Genomic DNA, 22,500 nt, shown 5'->3' with positions numbered 1-22,500 from the left:
CTTAAAACCAGATTCTCAAACATAAACATAAAAACAGACAACACGCTCATCACAGACAAGCTGGATGTAGCCAATTACTTAAACATCTTCTTCACAAACATAGCCACAACACTGGTAAACAAACTACCCTCCCACTCAGGGCTTTATGGGGTAGAACACATAGTAGCTTACTACAAAAACCTAGGGGTCCACAAAGACGACTTCAAGCTGGAAATGGTAACAACAGATGAGGTACTCAATAAACTGAGCGCCCTCCAACCTAACAAGGCCACTGGCCATGACAACATCCCCTCCAAATTCCTCAGAGACTCAGCAGCCGCCATCACCCCAGTCATCACACACATAATAAACCTCTCCATAAAACAGGGACACGTCCCCAAGGACTTCAAAATTGCTAGGGTGACCCCTCTGCACAAAAAGGGCAGCAAATTAGACCCAGGCAACTACCGCCCTGTTTCTATTCTCACCTCCATCTCGAAAGTCATGGAAAAAATAGTCTACGAACAGGTCGAAAAGTACCTGGCGGAAAAAAATCTAATCTACGAATTCCAATCTGGCTTCAGAACATCCCACTCCACTGACACATGCCTTCTCTATTTGAATGACCACATCAAACAAGAGGTGGACGCAGGCAAATACTGCGGCATGGTCATGCTGGACCTACAAAAGGCCTTTGACACGGTCAATCACTCCATTCTGATTGACAAGCTAAAAGCAATTGGTTTTGATAGTCTATCAGTGAGCTGGATGCAATCCTACCTTGAGGGGAGGGAACAGATGGTGGAGGTAAACGGTACCCTATCCCCCCCTCTCACAGTGAGCTGTGGTGTTCCACAAGGAAGCATACTAGGACCGCTACTGTTCCTAATTTATGCAAATGACATGTCGTCAGCTTGTGACTGCAACTTGTTCCTGTTTGCGGACGACTCAGCCCTGCTGGTCTCTGACAAGAACAAGTTACAGGTTGAAAAAACCCTCAGCTCGGAACTAGGCAGAATCTGCATATGGCTCGCTGATAACAAACTATCATTACACATGGGCAAAACAGAGTCCATTCTCTTCGGTTCAAATAACAAACTCAGCAAGACCGACGGCTTCTCAGTTACAGTGGGTGACAATATTGTCACAAGGAAAGATGAAATTACCTACCTGGGTTCCTTCCTAGAGGCTAATCTCTCCTGTGACAAAATGGCATCCAATGTAATAAAAAAAGTCAACCAACGAACTCGATTCTTGTACCGGATCTCCTCTCTGGTAAACAAGAACACCCTGAAGACTCTGGCAGGAGCACTCATTCAAGGGTACTACGACTATGCTTGCACCTCATGGTACCAAAGCACCTCAAAGGCGCTAAAAACAAAATTACAAACATCTCAAAACAAACTGGTCAGACTACTGCTTGACCTTACTCCTAGAACCCACCTCACCCCTGCCCACTTTGACAACCTAGGATGGCTTAGAGTAGACGACAGAGTACAGCAACTTGCAATGGGCCTGGTCTACAAGATACACTACACGACCAAGGTACCCATGTACATGGCAAAATACTTCCCAAAGGTCAGTGAATACCACGATCACAACACCAGAGGGAGCTCCACAAATCATGTTAAACCCAGATTCGGCTCAAATAAGGGACTAAACACGTTTCGCAATTATGCCACATCAATGTGGAACGCCCTACCCAAAGCTGTAAAGGAATGTGGATCACTACCCACTTTCAAAACCTCTCTCAAGGGACACCTACGGGAGACTGCAATTCAACACTGGCCCCTGTAAATATCCTAACCCAACCCCCTCCAATGTACAGTCATTTACCTAGTATGGTTTTGTCAATAGTCCAATGTACAATTTTGTTTGTTTGTACAGAGTCTCCCCCCCCCCCCCCCCCTCAATGTACAGTTTTGCTTGTTTATACAGTGTGCCCCCCCCCCAACCACCTCCAATGTAAATTACCCAGTATGGTTGTCAATATCCCAGTGTACCCAACCCCCCCCACCCAACCTCCTCCAATGTACAGTTTTTACGTCAAATGTATATACTCCCTTTTCTTGACTCCTTCTGTATCACAAACAGTACTGTATTTGCAAATCTGGTATGTCATAAATGTATAGATGTAGCAGTACTGACTATCTGTATGTCATGTATGTCATATATGTTATGATGAATTGAAAATGGGGGACCCTGGTGTAAACAAGACGAAAGTCTTTCTCTGGTCTGCATCCCCTTAACAATTGTGTGTATTGAGCTGTACTGTATTGTACCCATTCTGCAATCTGTTAATAAAGTTTTCAATCAATCAATCAGGGCCCCCAGAGACATGACCATCACAGTGTGGTGCAGGGCCCCCAGAGACATCACAGTGTGGTGCAGGGCCCCCAGAGACATCACAGTGTGGTGCAGGGCCCCCAGAGACATGACAGTGTGGTGCAGGGCCCCCAGAGACATGACCATCACAGTGTGGTGCAGGGCCCCCAGAGACATGACCATCACAGTGTGGTGCAGGGCCCCCAGAGACATGACCATCACAGTGTGGTGCAGGGCCCCCAGAGACATGACCATCACAGTGTGGTGCAGGGCCCCCAGAGACATGACCATCACAGTGTGGTGCAGGGCCCCCAGAGACATGACAGTGTGGTGCAGGGCCCCCAGAGACATGACCATCACAGTGTGGTGCAGGGCCCCCAGAGACATGACCATCACAGTGTGGTGCAGGGCCCCCAGACCATCACAGTGTGGTGCAGGGCCCCCAGACCATCACAGTGTGGTGCAGGGCCCCCAGACCATCACAGTGTGGTGCAGGGCCCCCAGACCATCACAGTGTGGTGCAGGGCCCCCAGACCATCACAGTGTGGTGCAGGGCCCCCAGAGACATCACAGTGTGGTGCAGGGCCCCCAGACCATCACAGTGTGGTGCAGGGCCCCCAGACCATCACAGTGTGGTGCAGGGCCCCCAGAGACATCACAGTGTGGTGCAGGGCCCCCAGAGACATCACAGTGTGGTGCAGGGCCCCCAGACCATCACAGTGTGGTGCAGGGCCCCCAGACCATCACAGTGTGGTGCAGGGCCCCCAGAGACATCACAGTGTGGTGCAGGGCCCCCAGAGACATCGCAGAATAAGGTCTAAGGACTTTCAAGTACATTTCCAAGCACTATTTTTCATTTAATAAGAGCAATTACATTTACATTTACATTTAGTCATTTAGCTGACGCTTTTATCCAAAGCGACTTACAAGTTCTGTACGACAAGCCATCAGGAAGGGCACAACTCTATCAGCTGAGCAACAATGTTCATCAAAGTGTTGAGTGCTACAGTGTAGGTTAGTTTATTAGGACAAGTGCATGACAGTACGGTTAGTTAGGGTTAGATTTTTTTTTTTTTTTTTTTTTTTTTTTTTTTAATTCAGATAATGGTTGAAGAAGTGCGTCTTTAGTCGACGGCGAAAGATTGGACGTGATTCGGCTGTCCTAACTGGGGTGGGTAGTTCATTCCACCATTGTGGGGCAAGGACTGAGAATAGGCGACTTCTCTTTGATGACCCTCCCGGAGCTTGGATAGGAGTAGGTCTGAGGCGGCCAGAAGATGCAGAGCGTAGGGGTCTTGAGGGTGTGTAGTTAGAGACCATTGACCGGAGGTAGGCGGGAGCGGTTCCCTTTGCCGCACGGTATGCTAGGTCGAGGGCCTTGAAGCGGATTCGTGCAGCAATGGGGAGCCAGTGCAGGTCCCTAAGAAGTGGGGTGACATGGGCCGACTTCGGTAGGTTTGAGATCAGGCGGGCCGCTGCGTTCTGAATGAGTTGAAGAGGCTTAGTGGCAGTGGCCGGGAGGCCAGCGAGCAGTGCATTGCAGTAGTCGAGGCGGGAGATGACTGTTGATTGGACGAGGAGTTGGGTGGCTTCTTTTGTCAGGAAGGGGCGTATCCTTCTGACGTTGCTCAGGAGGAATCGGCAGGTTCTGGTCGTCGCTGCGATGTGAGCAGAGAAGTTCAACTGGTCGTCGAGGAGAACACCAAGGTTCTTGGCGGTCGGGGACGCAGTCACAGCTGCATTCTCGACTGTGATTGAAAGGTCGGTTAGGGGGGAGGATTTGGCCGGCAGGTGGAGCAATTCTGTTTTGCTTAGGTTCAGTTTGAGGTGGTTGGACGTCATCCAGGCTGAGATGTCGGACAGACAGGCCGAGATCCGCACAGAGACGTGGATATCTGAGGGAGGGAAGGAGAGGAAGAGTTGAGTATCGTCGGCATAACAATGGTAGGAGAAGCCATGAGACGTGATAATGTTACCCAGTGATTTAGTGTAGAGGGAGAAGAGAAGGGGTCCTAAAACCGAGCCCTGGGGGACACCCGTCCGCAGGGGGCGGGTGGCCGACAGGGTCCCTCTCCATGACACTTGGTAGGAGCGGTCAATAGGAGCGGTCAATTAAAAGGATACAATTCACTTGTAAATGCTGTTTTTATAGAAGAAAAAATCTTAAAACCAATTTCCGACAATTAGTTACACTTTAAATGAAAAAATTCAATTTCTTGATTCAGATTTTTTTTGATCATGGACGAACAAAACTTTCAATGCGAATGGTTGATTTGAATTTCAAGGACTTTAACACTTTAAGCACTTCAAGGACCTTATGCGAACCCTGCATATTACATGATATTTAACCTTCATAATGATCTATATCACATGCTATTTAACCATCACAGTGAGCTATACATCACATGATGTCTTCCAGCATCGTTTACGTCTGCTGTTTGGAGAATTAGCCAATGGAGAGCCTTACCTTGGAGAATCGTCGGCTGTAGTGAGCTATGACACTGGGGTCGGGACACTCGAGTTTCTTGATGATCTCAAAGCTCTGGTTGAGCTGCGTGAAGATATCCACCACGGAGCACGAGAACAGAGCGTGCTCAGACGTCTGCTGGAACTGTGAGGGGGGGACAACAGTGTTACCGGTGGTACACATACTGTACTATACTATATACTGTATCATACATGATGAGGAAAACAGTGAGCCTACTTAGTCAGTTACAACACTGACAACAACAGAACTAGACTGTGATCTATCTAGTAGACAGGACAGTATCTAGTATTATAGTTCCTTTAGACAGATCTAGTATTATAGCTCCTTTAGACAGGACATTATCTAGTATTATAGTTCCTTTAGACAGATCTAGTATTATAGTTCCTTTAGACAGGACATTATCTAGTATTATAGTTCCTTTAGACAGCTCTAGTATTATAGTTCCTTTAGACAGGACAGCTCTAGTATTATAGTTCCTTTAGACAGGACAGCTCTAGTATTATAGCTCCTTTAGACAGGACAGTATCTAGTATTATAGTTCCACGATAAGATATACAAGCATTATTAACAGTGCACATCCAATGAAATCACCATATAGTTAAATGTCTTATACAGGATATACCCCCAATACCTGCTATCTAATACCCTACACACATATGCTCTAGCTCTAGTATTAGTATTATCTAGTATTATAGTTCCTTTAGACAGGACATTATCTAGTATTATAGTTCCTTTAGACAGGACAGTATCTAGTATTATAGTTCCTTTAGACAGGACAGCTCTAGTATTATAGTTCCTTTAGACAGGACAGCTCTAGTATTATAGTTCCTTTAGACAGAACATATCTAGTATTATAGTTCCTTTAGACAGGACAGTATCTAGTATTATAGTTCCTTTAGACAGGACAGTATCTAGTATTATAGTTCCTTTAGACAGGACAGTATCTAGTATTATAGTTCCTTTAGACAGGACAGTATCTAGTATTATAGTTCCTTTAGACAGGACAGTATCTAGTATTATAGTTCCTTTAGACAGGACAGCTCTAGTATTATAGTTCCTTTAGACAGGACAGCTCTAGTATTATAGTTCCTTTAGACAGGACAGCTCTAGTATTATAGCTCCTTTAGACAGGACAGCTCTAGTATTATAGCTCCTTTAGACAGGACAGTATCTAGTATTATAGTTCCACGATAAGATATACAAGCATTATTAACAGTGCACATCCAATGAAATCACCATATAGTTAAATGTCTTATACAGGATATACCCCCAATACCTGCTATCTAATACCCTACACACATATGCTCTAGCTCTAGTATTAGTATTATCTAGTATTATAGTTCCTTTAGACAGGACATTATCTAGTATTATAGTTCCTTTAGACAGAACATATCTAGTATTATAGCTCCTTTAGACAGAACATATCTAGTATTATAGCTCCTTTAGACAGAAAATATCTAGTATTATAGTTCCTTTAGACAGAACATATCTAGTATTATAGTTCCTTTAGACAGAACATATCTAGTATTATAGTTCCTTTAGACAGAACATATCTAGTATTATAGTTCCTTTAGACAGGACATATCTAGTATTATAGTTCCTTTAGACAGAACATATCTAGTATTATAGTTCCTTTAGACAGAACATATCTAGTATTATAGTTCCTTTAGACAGGACATATCTAGTATTATAGTTCCTTTAGACAGAACATATCTAGTATTATAGCTCCTTTAGACAGAACATATCTAGTATTATAGTTCCTTTAGACAGGACAGATCTAGTATTATAGTTCCTTTAGACATATCTAGTATTATAGTTCCTTTAGACAGGACATTATCTAGTATTATAGTTCCTTTAGACAGAACATATCTAGTATTATAGTTCCTTTAGACAGGACATTATCTAGTATTATAGTTCCTTTAGACAGAACAGATCTAGTATTATAGTTCCTTTAGACAGAACATATCTAGTATTATAGTTCCTTTAGACAGGACATATCTAGTATTATAGCTCCTTTAGACAGAACATATCTAGTATTATAGTTCCCTTAGACAGATCTAGTATTATAGTTCCTTTAGACAGATCTAGTATTATAGTTCCTTTAGACAGGACAGATCTAGTATTATAGTTCCTTTAGACATATCTAGTAGTATAGCTCCTTTAGACAGAACATATCTAGTATTATAGTTCCTTTAGACAGGACAGCTCTAGTATTATAGTTCCTTTAGACATATCTAGTATTATAGCTCCTTTAGACAGAACATATCTAGTATTATAGTTCCTTTAGACAGGACATATCTAGTATTATAGTTCCTTTAGACAGGACATATCTAGTATTATAGCTCCTTTAGACAGGACATATCTAGTATTATAGTTCCTTTAGACAGGACAGATCTAGTATTATAGCTCCTTTAGACAGAACATATCTAGTATTATATTTCCTTTAGACAGAACATTATCTAGTATTATAGTTCCTTTAGACAGGACATTATCTAGTATTATAGTTCCTTTAGACAGGACATTATCTAGTATTATAGTTCCTTTAGACAGAACAGATCTAGTATTATAGCTCCTTTAGACAGAACATATCTAGTATTATAGTTCCTTTAGACAGGACAGATCTAGTATTATAGCTCCTTTAGACAGAACATATCTAGTATTATATTTCCTTTAGACAGAACATATTTAGTATTATAGTTCCTTTAGACAGAACATATCTAGTAGTATAGTTCCTTTAGACATATATAGTATTATAGTTCCTTTAGACAGATCTAGTATTATAGTTCCTTTAGACAGGACATTATCTAGTGTTACAAAGGGTCAGATTAAACCGAATATATGTATTTATTGATTGATATATATTGCATAATATTTGTATATCGTTTGATATCCCTTGTGTATTCTTTGTACATATACACGGAATATCCCTTTAACCTAGTAGCCTACAGACCATAATATTTCGTTCTCTTATTGGATGGCGTGCCACCAGCGCCAGTGTCTTACCCCCAGAGTCGAGTTCAAAGCTACCGTCAGGACATGTCTGTACATGCCCGGCCTTGCCCAGGGATACGAGACAGAAATGAGGTTGGCACTAGATTGTTCGCCGTGCATATAAATATGGCGCAGGTGAATACAGAAGTAGAGTTACCCAATAAGTTGAAGCCTCACCCACGATACAACGTGCGGTGAAGTATGGCCTGTTTGGCCCCAAATAGAGCATTGAGACCGCGTGCGAATTAATAACTGAATTGTCAGAGTTTGGCGCTATACCGTCGAGTGCGACATATTTCTATTAAGTCAGTAATAGTCTATTTGTGTATAGTGTATCGTGCGGCTAAAGTTCTACAGTGACCAGCATCACCAACGCTTCCTCGTACCAGCTAGAGTGCTTATCCAGGCTGGGCTGCTTTCATGGCGCTTTCACCCGAGGAGACCTAGACGAGAACCGTGTGGACATGTACACTGGATTAATCTACCCGACGACTACATAGCCCTTTGCGGCTGGATTATATTTGTTTTGGTCCTGTGATTTATGGAGCGGAGAATCGCCGACGCCTACATGTGTGGGATTTACCCTGTGAGGAGCCACGTCGAGTCTGCGCCTCAGAGAGCCTGAGGCCGGCTAGCTTTCTTCACTGTGGAGCTACAGTCTACGGAGAACAGCTGTATTCGTCTGTGGATCAAGAGACTATTGCACCGTCTCCTGTACTTGGAGTCTCCTTAGTCATCGTTGACCAGACTCTCTACTACCGACAGATCCTCTACCCCTGCTGGCTTACAACCGGGGGGACCCTTCCAGTATCTCCCGCTATATATTACTAGTGTACCATAGATATAATTCCCTAAGATTCAGGTTGTATAATTACCTCCTGCGTAACCAGAGAATGGACATTCATTATTGATTTGCCTACGCACATTCCTTTGCCTTATAAGCGCATCCAAAGTAAAATAGAGAAGTATATTATGTACCTTTTGCTGCAATAAATACTTAATTACCACTTTGTGTGGAACCGATTCATTGCGGGAAGTGTTCATCATATTTATATATCATGTACTGTATGGCCAGTAATTAAAGTACATAAAGCGGTAGTGGTTTAATGATACCATACTTATCAATACAGTCAGGGAATTGTACCCCTAATCTAGTATTATAGTTCCTTTAGACAGGACATTATCTAGTATTATAGTTCCTTTAGACAGAACAGATCTAGTATTATAGTTCCTTTAGACAGAACATATCTAGTATTATAGTTCCTTTAGACAGAACATATCTAGTATTATAGTTCCTTTAGACAGATCTAGTATTATAGTTCATTTAGACAGATCTAGTATTATAGCTCCTTTAGACAGAACATATTTAGTATTATAGTTCCTTTAGACAGAACATATTTAGTATTATAGTTCCTTTAGACAGAACATATCTAGTATTATAGTTCCTTTAGACATATCTAGTATTTTAGTTCATTTAGACAGAACAGATGTAGTATTATAGTTCCTTTAGACAGAACAGATCTAGTATTATAGTTCCTTTAGACAGAACATATCTAGTATTATAGTTCCTTTAGACAGAACATATCTAGTATTTAGTTCCTTTAGACAGAACAGATCTAGTATTATAGCTCCTTTAGACAGATCTAGTATTATAGTTCCTTTAGACAGGACAGATCTGGTATTATAGTTCCTTTAGACAGGACATATCTAGTATTATAGCTCCTTTAGACAGAACATATCTAGTATTATAGTTCCTTTAGACAGAACATATCTAGTATTATAGCTCCTTTAGACAGAACATATCTAGTATTATAGTTCCTTTAGACAGATCTAGTATTATAGTTCCTTTAGACAGGACATATCTAGTATTATAGTTCCTTTAGACAGAACTAGTATTATAGTTCATTTAGACAGATCTAGTATTATAGTTCCTTTAGACAGAACAGATCTAGTATTATAGCTTCTTTAGACAGAACAGATCTAGTATTATAGTTCCTTTAGACAGGACATATCTAGTATTATAGTTCCTTTAGACAGAACAGATGTAGTATTATAGTTCCTTTAGACAGGACATTATCTAGTATTATAGTTCCTTTAGACCAGGGGTGGGCAATTATTTTCCCCAGGGGGCCGAATGAGCAACTGAAAATATGTTGGAGGGCCGGGCCAAAATTCCAAACTCAATTATGCATAATATACATTTTATTTCTATATAAAAAGCAGTAAATGGCATTGTTTTGACCCCTGGTAAGAGTGTATGTTATTATTTGGCAATTAAAAGGTGAGGTTAGCTTTCAAAAATATAATTTATTCAAATAGAATTTATTTCCAAAATGATAAACAAAATGTGAAACATTAATAACAAAGGGCATTTTGAGTTTCATATACTATTGAAACAAGGATTTTCTTAGCTTTCTAAAGACATCACATCATCTTATAGCAAAAATAAACAAGACATGTCACTGAACTGTGTAAAGAAAAGTGTCGCAGTTTTGTAGCCTTTTTTACTTTACATGCCTATATTAAACATTTAATGTTTTCAGAACTATGCAAAAAAAGATCAAGTGTCCCATTTCACTTGTTATATTTCCACATTTTAGTGTTCTTCAGTTCTTTTTTTTCATTCAGTGTGAGAAATCCAGTCTCTGTTGAGCTTTAACAAGTCCATCAAAGTCAGGTTGCATGTCTGAGGTGGAGATGCAAAGCACAGCTGCCAGATGTTCATCAGTGAGAGAGGATCTGTACCTGGACTTGGTAAACGTCATGACTGAGAATGTCTGTTCACATATGTAGGTGGATCCAAAGAGAACCAACATCTTCTGAGCATGTCTCCTCATGTTTGGAAAGTTCTCCTCCTTGAGAGCAGAGTAGAACTCTAGTAGTGATGCTGACTTAAAGTGCTCTTTCAGTAGTGAATCAGACTGCAGGTCAATGAGTTCAAGCTGAACAACTATCAAGACTGCAGGTAAAGAGAGAGGAAACCAGCTGCATTTCATCCTCAACCTTTTTGAAATCTTGAAAACGCCTTGAAAATTCATCATGCAGTGCTCCCAACATGGATGAGTACCTGTGCCGGTGATCAGCTGATGGTTTGACTTCTTTCAGGGTTTTCATGTGTTTGAGATTGTTGCTGCCTAGTTGCCTTGAAATTAATTGCAACTTTGTCATGAAGGCTTTCACATGGCTATGCATTTCATGAGCAAAAATGCCCTTGCCCTGCAGTTGTGTGTTCAGTAGGGATGGGTACCGTTCACATTTGAACCGATACGGTACCGGTACCTGTGAATCGATACCGGTACCCAACGGTACCTTTTTTCTGTACTTTAGTCTCAAAAAATGTAATCTACCTACCTCAGTTGTTGGAATTTTATTTTTATTCTTTTTATTATCATGTAATATTTCGCGGGCCGGTCAGAATCACGGGCCGTACAATGCCCAGGTCTGCTTTAGACAGAACATATCTAGTATTATAGCTCCTTTAGACAGATCTAGTATTATAGCTCCTTTAGACAGATCTAGTATTATAGTTCATTTAGACAGATCTAGTATTATAGTTCCTTTAGACAGATCTAGTATTATAGTTCCTTTAGACAGATCTAGTATTATAGCTCCTTTAGACAGGACAGATGTAGTATTATAGTTCCTTTAGACAGGACAGATGTAGCTTCTTACTCCATCCTTCTTGTCTCTCTCCAGAGCTCCGTTCATGAATTCCATGGAGACGTCTTCATTTTCATCCAACCACTGGAGGACAAACTGGAGGAACCACCTGATCAGAGAGACAGAGAGAGGCTGTAAATATCTATTATCTACCTACTCTAGCTCTAGGAAGATCCTCTACAGAATATATCTATTATCTACCTACTCTAGCTCTAGGAAGATCCTCTACAGAATATATCTATTATCTACCTACTCTAGCTCTAGGAAGATCCTCTACAGAATATATCTATTATCTACCTACTCTAGCTCTAGGAAGATCCTCTACAGAATATATCTATTATCTACCTACTCTAGCTCTAGGAAGATCATCTAACAGATCTATTATCTACCTACACTTTTATTGACAGATGTGATCTAGCAGGGGTAAATTAGTATATTAACCATTATTATGCTGTCTATATTACTTGTAATTGAGATAAAGTTAAACACCTAAGTATTTTTACATGGATTATTTTGGCTTCATTGTTTTAAAATCCAAGTAACAAAAACGCGAACATCACACAGGGTTAATATACAGAATAAATAAATACAATTAAATAGTTAGTGTAGTAAAGTGTAGTACTAGTACTTTTTTTCTTCTCTTTTTACATGGATAAAACAAAACATAACACATAATACAATAATAATAATAATAATAATAATAATAATAATAATAATAATAATAATAATAATAATAATAATAATAATAATAATAATAATAATAATAATAATAATAATAATAATAATAATAATAATAAACAGAACACCACCAGACCATAATAATAATAATAATAACAACAATAACAATAATGACAATAGCATGACAGTAGAACAACACAAATAATAAATACAGAACCTAAAAATAAAAACAAATTATATTATCACAAACACCACAAAAGACGTTAGACATTTCCTCCCCCAAATGTTAAGTTACATAATGTCTGAAAGTTTAGTTGTTATGGATTTCCAGAAACAAGCTGCTGGCGGGCAGTCCCAAAACATGTGCATATAAGTGCCAGTGGCCCCCAGAGAGCAGAGAGCGCACCGAGAGTCGGTCACCAGTCCCATAGCAAACAGCTTCCTGGGTGTGAGATACGTCCTATCTATGGATATAATTCAAATGTATTTGCTGGTGATTAGGGTTGCGGGAGGCTAATGTAACAGTAGTCCAGATATCATCCCAGTCAAACTCAGGGTCTAATTCTGGGATGTCCCCTCGCCTGACTGTATCCAAAGATACATTTTTATATGTGGATTTGATTAAGAGTGTATACAAATCGGACACAAATCCTTGAGCCCACGGCACCCCATGCGCCCCGAGCGCCGACCTTAGTTGCAAGTAGAGGAAGAATGATACGCCGGGGAGGGCATACAAAATCTCTTAGGTCCTGAAATGCTTGAAGGCCGTTTTTATCATATATTCCCCAGAGTATGAACTCCTCTCCTCTTCCATTGAGGAATATTAACAGGTCGATGGCCAACAAGTAGAAACATTGGAGAGTCGAGGTGCCAAGGACATTTGACAGACCTCTGTACGTTACGCCATGTTTGAATCACGTGGGATATGATCGGTCCATATCGTAATTGGCATTTTGATATAGGGGCATTGGAGTATAGTACATCCTGTAGTCTTTGTGGTGAGACCGCTGCTGCTTCTAAGGAGCGCCATGACACAGCAATTTCAGGGTCAAACCAGCTCATCAGGGGTCTCAGCGAGAAGGACGAGAAATATAACTTAAAGTCGGGGAATCGCCAAGCCCCCCCATCCTGTTTCCTACGTCGAGCGGTAGTTCGTTTGATTCTTGGGCGTTTGTTATTCCAAATAAATTTAGATATCATAGTTTGTGTATTGCACCAGTGGTCTATTGGAGGAGGCAGGCGGAGCATTGAGCTGACAACATGTATCCTGGGCAGTATGTTCATTTTAACTATGAATGCTCGGGCCTGTAACGAATTAGGAAGGGACGACCATCTATCCAGGTCCTGGTGTATTTTATTATATGTGCCTGGGAAGTTATATTTAGTTGTCTGATTTAGTGGGAAAACATCTCTATAAGTACTTAAAGTGTTCAACTAAGAGGATGTCTGTCTGTCTGTCTGTCTGTCTGTCTGTCTGTCTGTCTGTCTGTCTGTCTGTCTGTCTGTCTGTCTGTCTGTCTGTCTGTCTGTCTGTCTGTCTGTCTGTCTGTCTGTCTGTCTGTCTGTCTGTCTGTCTGTCTGTCTGTCTGTCTGTGTGTGTGTGTGTGTGTGTGTGTGTGTGTGTGTGTGTGTGTGTGTACTCACGAGGGGTACTCTGGGACCAGGTCCTTGAACACGGGCAGCTCCCTGATGAACTCGTTATGAAGCCACTTCACCTTGAAGTGCAGGTTCATGTAGTCAGCGCTCTTACATAACCTCTGCTTCTCATGCTCTGAGGAACACACACACACACACACACACACACACACACACACACACACACACACACACACACACACACACACACACACACAGGTCAGATGGTGGCCAGAGATGGTGTAGTGTTTAACCTTCTGTAGTGCGGTAGTGAAAGGGTTAACACTTTGTCGTGTGACAGTGAAAGGGTTAACCTTCTGTATTGTCGCAGTGAAAGGGTTAACCATTTGGTAGTGTGGTAGTGAAAGGGTTAAGCACCGCCCCCTGCCTCTGGAACCACATGTTATAGTGAGCCGTGCTGTTAGGTGGTGACACACAGGTGGTGCTGGTGAGCGGAAGGTTGCTGGTTTGATTCCAGCTAAAGGAAAGTGGATGCTACAGTCGTTGTCCTCCCTCTCCAATATTTTTTTTTCTTTTTCTCTTCTTCAAGTTTCATTAAAATACATTCTTCAATTGTTCGATTTACATATTTTACATCTGACATGTCATCTAACACCGAACACAGACACACAGCTAACACAGCTACGATGTAGCTAACGTGTAGCTAGGACATCTAACATAGCTAACGTGTAGCTAACACAGCTACGATGTAGCTAACGTGTAGCTAACACAGCTAACGTGTAGCTAACACAGCTAACGTGTAGCTTAGGCCCTGCTTAGGGTGACCAAACGTCCTCTTTTGCCCGGACATGTCCTCTTTTCACGCCCTGTCCGGGCCGTCCGGGGGGGGTTTATAAATTCATGAAAATGTCCGGGTTTCACGGACTGTTTGCATATACTTAAATTGACTGGCGCATTGCACAGAATACTACGGTACTCTGTTGCGTGTGTGACGGTTTTGTGGGCGGCTCTACAACTACGCTCACCTCTCAACTACGCGGGGGGGGAAACTGTACAACTGTAAGCAAAACTGTACATTGGAATATCGACGAAACCATACTACATAGTTGGTTCCAATAAAGGTGCAGGCGATCTTAAAGCGCACATGGACATGTGCAAGTTGAGAGTTTGACTTCTTTGTTAAATCCGGGAAAACAGAGGATGCTGTAAGGTAAATGCAGCGGAGGGTGCGTTTGCATTTCATACTGTGAAACATCACAATCTATGGATTGCACAAGTGCCTTGCTAAAAAAGGCATTTCCAGACACTGCCAAAAAGTTCAGTAGTGCGCGCACTAAATCCGAAGCCAATGTGTTATAGCGCCCCACTCGATTGATGTCGCACATGAAGCACTCAAATCAAATCCAGTACTGTGGTGTTTCTACAGACAGGACTCACAGGAGTAACCACAGAGCAGTGAAAATATTCCCAATCATAATACAGTACTTTGACTGGAAGAGGGGTGGCATGCAAACAAAATGTATCAAGGTTAAATCCACCAAATGAGACAGCAGAAACCAGCATCGACAATTGCAACACAAACCTTGGAGGAATCCGACGTGATGAAGGGGGAAATAATGTGTTTGCAAATTTGAAGAGGTTGCTGCAGAACAACACTGATCGGTGTGGGTTGCCCAGTACACATATTGAATAATTGTGTTCATCATGGGGCAGACACAATAGATGTTGACCTTGAGAATATCATGTTCAAAATCTACCAGTACTACCACATTTACACTGTGCGCACTGAGAGCCTGAAGGAGTACTGTGATTTAGTTGACATTGAATACAGAAGGATGCTTTCTCACAGCAAGACAATGTGGCTGTCATTGTTCCCAGGCATTGAGAGGATGATACAGATGTTGACAAGATACAAAGAGATATTTGTTAACTGGGTTTTCTATTTTTTATTATTTCATATATTTTGTTATTTATTTTTGTCCAGTAAGACTTGAAAAGCTATTATTTTGTTACAGGTTGATTTTTAAGTTATTATTGTGCCATTGAGATTTGTTAGATCATTCTAGGCATAATCAAGCATGTTGATTGTTGAGTAACTTTGGTTTGGTGTGTCTTTGGTTATAGAGAGATATTGTTGTGTTATATACAGTAAAATAATATAAATAATAATTGTATATCCATACAGAAGAGGCATACTTTAAATATATTAAAACAATAATGCATCTTTGAGTAAACGTTGAGTATCATCAGGCATGCGTTGCTCATGGGACGGGGTTGCACGCCGTGCAACCAGTCTGTGAGCATGCGCACGCACATGCACAGATGTGCACACAGGAATGCGCTGCACTCGACTGATGCGCCAACTCGCTAAGTACTACTTTGCATAACAATACGGCCGGTCGTTAGGTGTGTTCAAATACGTTCTCAGATACATTCACACAAAACTTGTGAATGTAATGTGTTACATTCCATTCGTAGAGGCAATTAGGCATCAGTCTTTAGTCTGTGCTATGCGAGGGAACATCTATGCGCATGCGTGGGAGCGCGCACACGCGGCGTCATTAAAACATAGCAATGCATGCCTGAGTATCATTAAGTATCTCGAGGCTGGGGGGGCATGTCCTCTTTTTGGAAATCAAAATATGGTCACCCTAGTGTAGCTAGGACAGCTTGAGGTGTGGCCAGCAGCAGCAACCCCTACCCTCGTATCCCCACTCAACTCCAACCCTCACATCAGACCAGTAAACTAAGTGCAGTAGCCCAGTTTGCAGAGGTCGCTGTTCAACGGCATTACAGATTCTACCTTTAAATACTTGAATACTCGAGTAAACCAACACAATATTGGTATATTAATGTGAATGTAATCACAGTGTTTGTCTATTAATTACACAATGCACAGCTACATTAATACTTTCGTCTATGTGTGGTTGAAGACCTTACTACACCATAGAATATCTGTCCTCTGCAGGGGAAGGTGAAAGGGGCTGGGGGACAGGCGGGTGGAGCAGAGGAATGAAAAGACAAACAAGGCTCCAACATAAATGGAAACTTATGAAGGATGAACAGATGTATTGATGAGAGTCTTAAGAGTTTTACACTGAAAAGAGATTTTCGAAAATGCCTTCTAGGGTGGAGATGTATTAAACCTTTTCTTTTTTTAGGTAGGAAAAAGTTTTGCCTGTATACATGTGGACGGGTGAGAGCTAAAACTGAGCTTTTGGAAAACGTTAAGATCATAATCAATGGCCACTGCCCACACACACGGATGTGCGAGCAGTGCGGTCGCACAGGGCCTCGCGGGAAGGGGGGCCTCGCAAAATAATTTTTTTTTTTTTTTTTTTTTTCTTTTTGCGAGGCCCCCCTTCCCGCGAGGCCCTTTTTCATCACAGACCTAAAATCTAGTTTTGCTTATATGCTTATATATTTCACATTAGACACGTTTGTAGAATGTGTCTGACTTGTTCCTGCCTCTGCGGCTCTGCAGACTGCAGTTTTCCGGTTTCTGCGGCTTTGCTGCTCTACAGATTTTAGGATAGTGTTTCCGGTCTCTTCTCCCGTCCGCCGTAATAGAAGAAGAAGAAGAAGACACACGACACGAGGTAGAGGGATGATCTAATTCAGCGCTATTCAGAGGAGCCAGTGGATGTCTTTTCAAAAGCAGCATGGATCAGAAGAAATTACACCGTGGGCCAAGAAAGTCTCCTTCCAACTTTACCATTGGCGCCGCATTGATACTGCGTTATGGTGAGTCAACTATTATTATATTCCCGCCGTGGACCTATCTCTCTCTCTCTCTCTCTGGAGCCAAACTGGTCGACTAGCTAATAGTACTACTAGTAGCTAACGGTGTGTGCCTGGTGTCAGCACCTGGCTGTATGTAGCCGCATAGCTTGCTTCTGCGTTAGCTAATGGTTAGCGATAGCCTGGTTGAGCTAACTGTTAACGTCGAAGCTAAACAGCTAACTCAAGGCTAACTGATAGCATCAAACGAACGTTCCCAGCCGAGCGCAGCCGGCAGTTAACGTCGAAGCTAAACAGCTAACTGGCTAACTGCCGGCTGCGCTCGGCTGGGAACGTTCGTTTGATGCTATCAGTTAGCCTTGAGTTAGCTGTTAGCTTGTGCTACGACCATTGACATTAGCCGTGAGAATAGCAGGGGGTTCTGGCACTCTGACTACGACATCATCTTTGACAGAAGATGTAGTCGGGCCTGCACCATGACAAGGCTCTGGCAGCAGCTTATTTTTGTCCCGACAGCGAGAGGCCTTTCGTCAACGTGGAGACCTGTGTTACGGCCTTTCGCCCTGCGTTCCTTGGTGCAGGTAAGATGAATGAAAATGTCATGACATTACCCCACTCTTCCTTCCTTCCCCTCCCGAATGTTTTGTTAATAACGATGTTTTTTTCCAGGCAAAACATATGCTACTTCACAACATTTGGAGATACGACATGTGCTGTGTGTGAATGTCTTGGTCGTTTGTGTAGCTTGGGTAGCGTTGGGCCGTTGGCCAAAGCTGTGTGTGTCACAGTACCTGGCTAGCCTATTTAGCTGATGTCGGCCATTGGCTCCTTGCTGCTTTGGTTTCTCTATAGACCCTCTTCTCTTTGGATTTAAGTGTTGATCTTTGTCCTTTTTGATCTCTCATACATGCTCTCTCTCTAACACACACACATGCTCTCTCTCTAACACACATGCTCTCTCTCTCTCTCTCTCTCTCTCTTTCTAACACACACAGTCTGCCTATGGCGGCCTTTCTCGATGGCTAGGCTGTGCTCGCTGAGTCTGTATAGTCAAGGATCTTCAGTCACAGTGCTCAGGTATTCTGCCACTGTGTACTCTCTGTTTAGGGCCAAATAGCATTTCAATTTCTTTCCAATGTGTCTCTCTCTCTCTCTCTCTCTGTACACTGTATATTGACTGTAGAACGGGAGCTCTCTCTCGCTCTCTCTTTTGCTATATGTTGACTGTATCATGCCCCGCCTCGGGCAGCGCTATTATTTAAGAATATGTTGACTGTATGAAAAAAAATAAAAATAAAAAAAATATATATATATATATATATATATATAATTATTTTTATTTTTTATTTTTTTTAACCTTTTGGGGGGGGGGGGGGGGGGGGGGGGGGGGGCTCGCGTTAAATCTCACTGCAGCCTGCCATCAAGTCAATCAGGACCATGGAGAGCTCCCTGCAGCCTGCCATCAGGTCAATCAGGACCACGGAGAGCTCCCTGCAGCCTGCCATCAGGTCAATCAGGACCATGGAGAGCTCCCTGCAGCCTGCCATCAGGTCAATCAGGACCACGGAGAGCTCCCTGCAGCCTGTCATCAGGTCAATCAGGACCACGGAGAGCTCCCTGCAGCCTGTCATCAGGTCAATCAGGACCATGGAGAGCTCCCTGCAGCCTGCCATCAGACCACGTAGTGTGGCGTGTAGTGGATCAAGGCAAAGTGGTTATCTAACCCTACAATTGACCCCCAAATGGAGTGTTTTCAGATGCCGACTCGAAACTGAGAGGTAGAAGTGAGAGCGAAGAGGACGTTTCCCTTTGAGGAAATGCACTGAATCACGCGTCACTCACAGTGTTCCAAACTATTTCCACTGCTCCAAATAAAGAAAAAAATAACGTATTAAAGTATCTTTTGATGGCGAACACGATGGTTAAATGTCAGTTAAACGGTCAGATACGGCGAAATGCTGAACACAACATTTCAGTTCACATGAAAACAAATATATTGTAGGTAACTACTCTCAAAATACGCTGTAAATAAAGTGCCGTGTTTGATAAATACAATAAATACAAAGGCGTATCGGTATATGTACTGTCCGAGGCCCTGCAAAAAACAAATACACGGATACTTAGTACGTAAGTCCTTTACATCATTTTACTACCGATGACAAAGTTGAGTTGTGCCCTTCCTGATGACTTGTCGTACAGAACGTGTAAGTCGCTTTGGATAAAATCGTCAGCTAAATGACTAAATGTAAATGTAAATGTAAAAAGAGGGGTGTCCCATTTCCTAGGTAAAGATTTCAACCCTGACCCCTTCGTTTTAAAGTGCCACTACCAAGTCAAGGTCACTCCTAACTGAGGGGTAGGGACAAGGGAAGGAGATTGTGATCAGGCCTCAGACTCACCCTTGATAGTATACTACTTTAGGACTCACCCTCCATGGCATACTTCATGTCCTGAGCGAACAGCGACCACATGACCTCAGCAGAAACCTTCCCCACGTTCAGCTCCTGAGGGAACCTGGCCGGGAGAGAATGTTTCATATTATATTATATATTATATTATATCCTAATGTAATATATTATATTATATTATATCATACACTCTGCTTTATTTTCTGCTCATATGAGACTGGAGGTCTCCGATCAGTTAAAGATCCAATCAGTTTTATTGAATTTTTTTACAAATATGTCTACATTAAATTCATATACAGATTTTAAGTGCTAAAAGGACATGCATCCCTTTACACTGTTTTTGTCTTCTGGTTTAGAACAGGGCTGTATAGTGTATATATGTGTATATATGTGTATATATATGTATAACGAACTGGTTTAAAACAGGGCTGTATAGTGTATATATGTGTGTGTATATATGTGTGTGTATATATGTGTGTGTATATATATGTATAACTAACTGGTTTAGAACAGGGCTGTATAGTGTATATATGTGTATATATATGTATGTATAACTAACTGGTTTAGAACAGGGCTGTATAGTGTATATATGTGTATATATATATGTATAACTAACTGGTTTAGAACAGGGCTGTATAGTGTATATATGTGTATATATGTATATATATGTATAACTAACTGGTTTAGAACAGGGCTGTATAGTGTATATATGTGTATATATATATATATATATATATATATATATATATATATATATATATATATATATATATATATATATATATATATATGTATAACTAACTGGTTTAGAACAGGGCTGTATAGTGTATATATATGTATATATATATGTATAACTAACTGGTTTAGAACAGGGCTGTATAGTGTATATATATGTGTATATATGTGTATATATATATGTATAACTAACTGGTTTAGAACAGGGCTGTATAGTGTATATATGTGTATATATATGTATATATATATGTATAACTAACTGGTTTAGAACAGGGCTGTAGGAGTTCCTGTCTTCTTCTATAATAGAGACGATCAGAGTGATGAGTTTAGGCCAGAAGTCCAGGTTCCTGATGCTGGGGCCCTGTTCCTCTAAAGGCACCTCCTCCTTCACCTGCAACACATGGAGTACACAGCACACGTAATATGACTCTACACTATAAAACACAGTAAATTATACTACAGTCAATATAATATACTGTAATACTAGACTATAATACACAGTAAATTATACTACAGTCAATATAATATACTGTAATACTAGACTATAATACACAGTAAATTATACTACAGTCAATATAATATACTGTAATACTAGACTATAATACACAGTAAATTATACTACAGTCAATATAATATACTGTAATACTAGACTATAATACACAGTAAATTATACTACAGTCAATATAATATACTGTAATCTAGACTATAATACACAGTAAATAAGACTACAGTCAATATAATATATTACTAAGCTATGATACACAGTAAATAATACTACAATCAATAACATATAATACAAAACCATAATACACACCAGAAGTAATACTCTAACTACTAAGTAAAGTAAGAGGTTATTCATGATATTAGCTAGTGTGTGTAGACTCACAGTATAGAGAGGCTGGTACTGGCGGCTGTACAGCTCGTGACAGTTATTAAAGATGTAGTCGTAGGTGGAGTTCAGACAGGCCTTCACACAGTCTCTGACCACCTGACTGGCCCTGGGAGGAGACTGCAGTTCCTGGACCTGGACAGCAGGGGGAGACAGAGTCACACTGGGCAGCATGTACATGCTTAGAAGAGCTGAAATACCCTGATAGAATAGTACTCTAGTAACAGTAGTAATACCCTGGTATAATAGTACTCTGGTAACAGTATTAATACCCTGATAGAATAGTACTCTAGTAACAGTAGTAATACCCTGATAAATATTTATTTGGTAAAAGTAGAAAAACCCTGATCGATAGAAACCCTGATTGTTAAATAATAAATCAAATAGAATTAAACTGAATAAAAACAACAAACTGGGTCAGATGACAGTTCAGGAAAGAGGCATCCTGCAGGGAGACATTGTAAATAAGAAACCTGTTCTTAATGTTTTATAAAGGTTAAAAAAAAACACACACACATGAGGACCTGATTGAGGCCATGTTCTCTCCAGTACCTTCATCCTGAAGAATGTGATGCTGGTGAGAAGGTCCACGGTGGACTTCAGGTCCTGGAGGCGCTCCTTACTGCTGGCTGGGAAGTGGTTCTGACACACAGACACAAACACACACACAATACAGACACAAAACACCACACCACACAGACAGGCCAGTGGTTAGATAGAGTACTTACACTGTATGAATGAATGAATGAATGAATGAATGAATGAATGAATGAATGAATGAATGAATGAATGAATGAATGAATGAATGAATGAATGACTTTATTTGACAATATAAAAATAAACATGTGACAGAAGAGCACAGTCAGGATATACTGCCAAGGATGAAACACAAAAAAGCTCAGAGCTTATTTCCATTGTGGTCCTTGTAGGGGGGTGGGGGAATGTGATGCTTAAAACATGCATCATACAAAACGTGACATCACAACACATCACATATACCATTTAACATT

The 22,500-nt window shown here is 41.1% G+C and overlaps 1 protein-coding gene across 1 annotated transcript in view; it reads right to left on the bottom strand.

The window, feature by feature from the left end:
• The window catches only part of unc13bb (unc-13 homolog Bb (C. elegans)), a gene marked incomplete at both ends in the record, with an annotated part of 291,089 nt that overhangs the window by 38,967 nt on the left and 229,622 nt on the right, over positions 1 to 22,500 (bottom strand). Inside the window, 7 exon segments of the mRNA XM_084325041.1 lie at positions 4,772 to 4,915; positions 11,456 to 11,552; positions 13,766 to 13,892; positions 19,887 to 19,972; positions 20,862 to 20,992; positions 21,488 to 21,625; positions 22,043 to 22,132. Of these exon segments, the coding sequence (XP_084181167.1) occupies positions 4,772 to 4,915; positions 11,456 to 11,552; positions 13,766 to 13,892; positions 19,887 to 19,972; positions 20,862 to 20,992; positions 21,488 to 21,625; positions 22,043 to 22,132 (813 nt within the window).

The sequence above is a fragment of the Notolepis coatsorum genome, assembly GCF_963971535.1.
Source record: "Notolepis coatsorum genome assembly, chromosome: 11".
Lineage (NCBI taxonomy): Eukaryota > Metazoa > Chordata > Actinopteri > Aulopiformes > Paralepididae > Notolepis > Notolepis coatsorum.
Note: the sequence above shows the minus strand (reverse complement) of the source record. Positions and strands in the feature narration are given on the sequence as shown.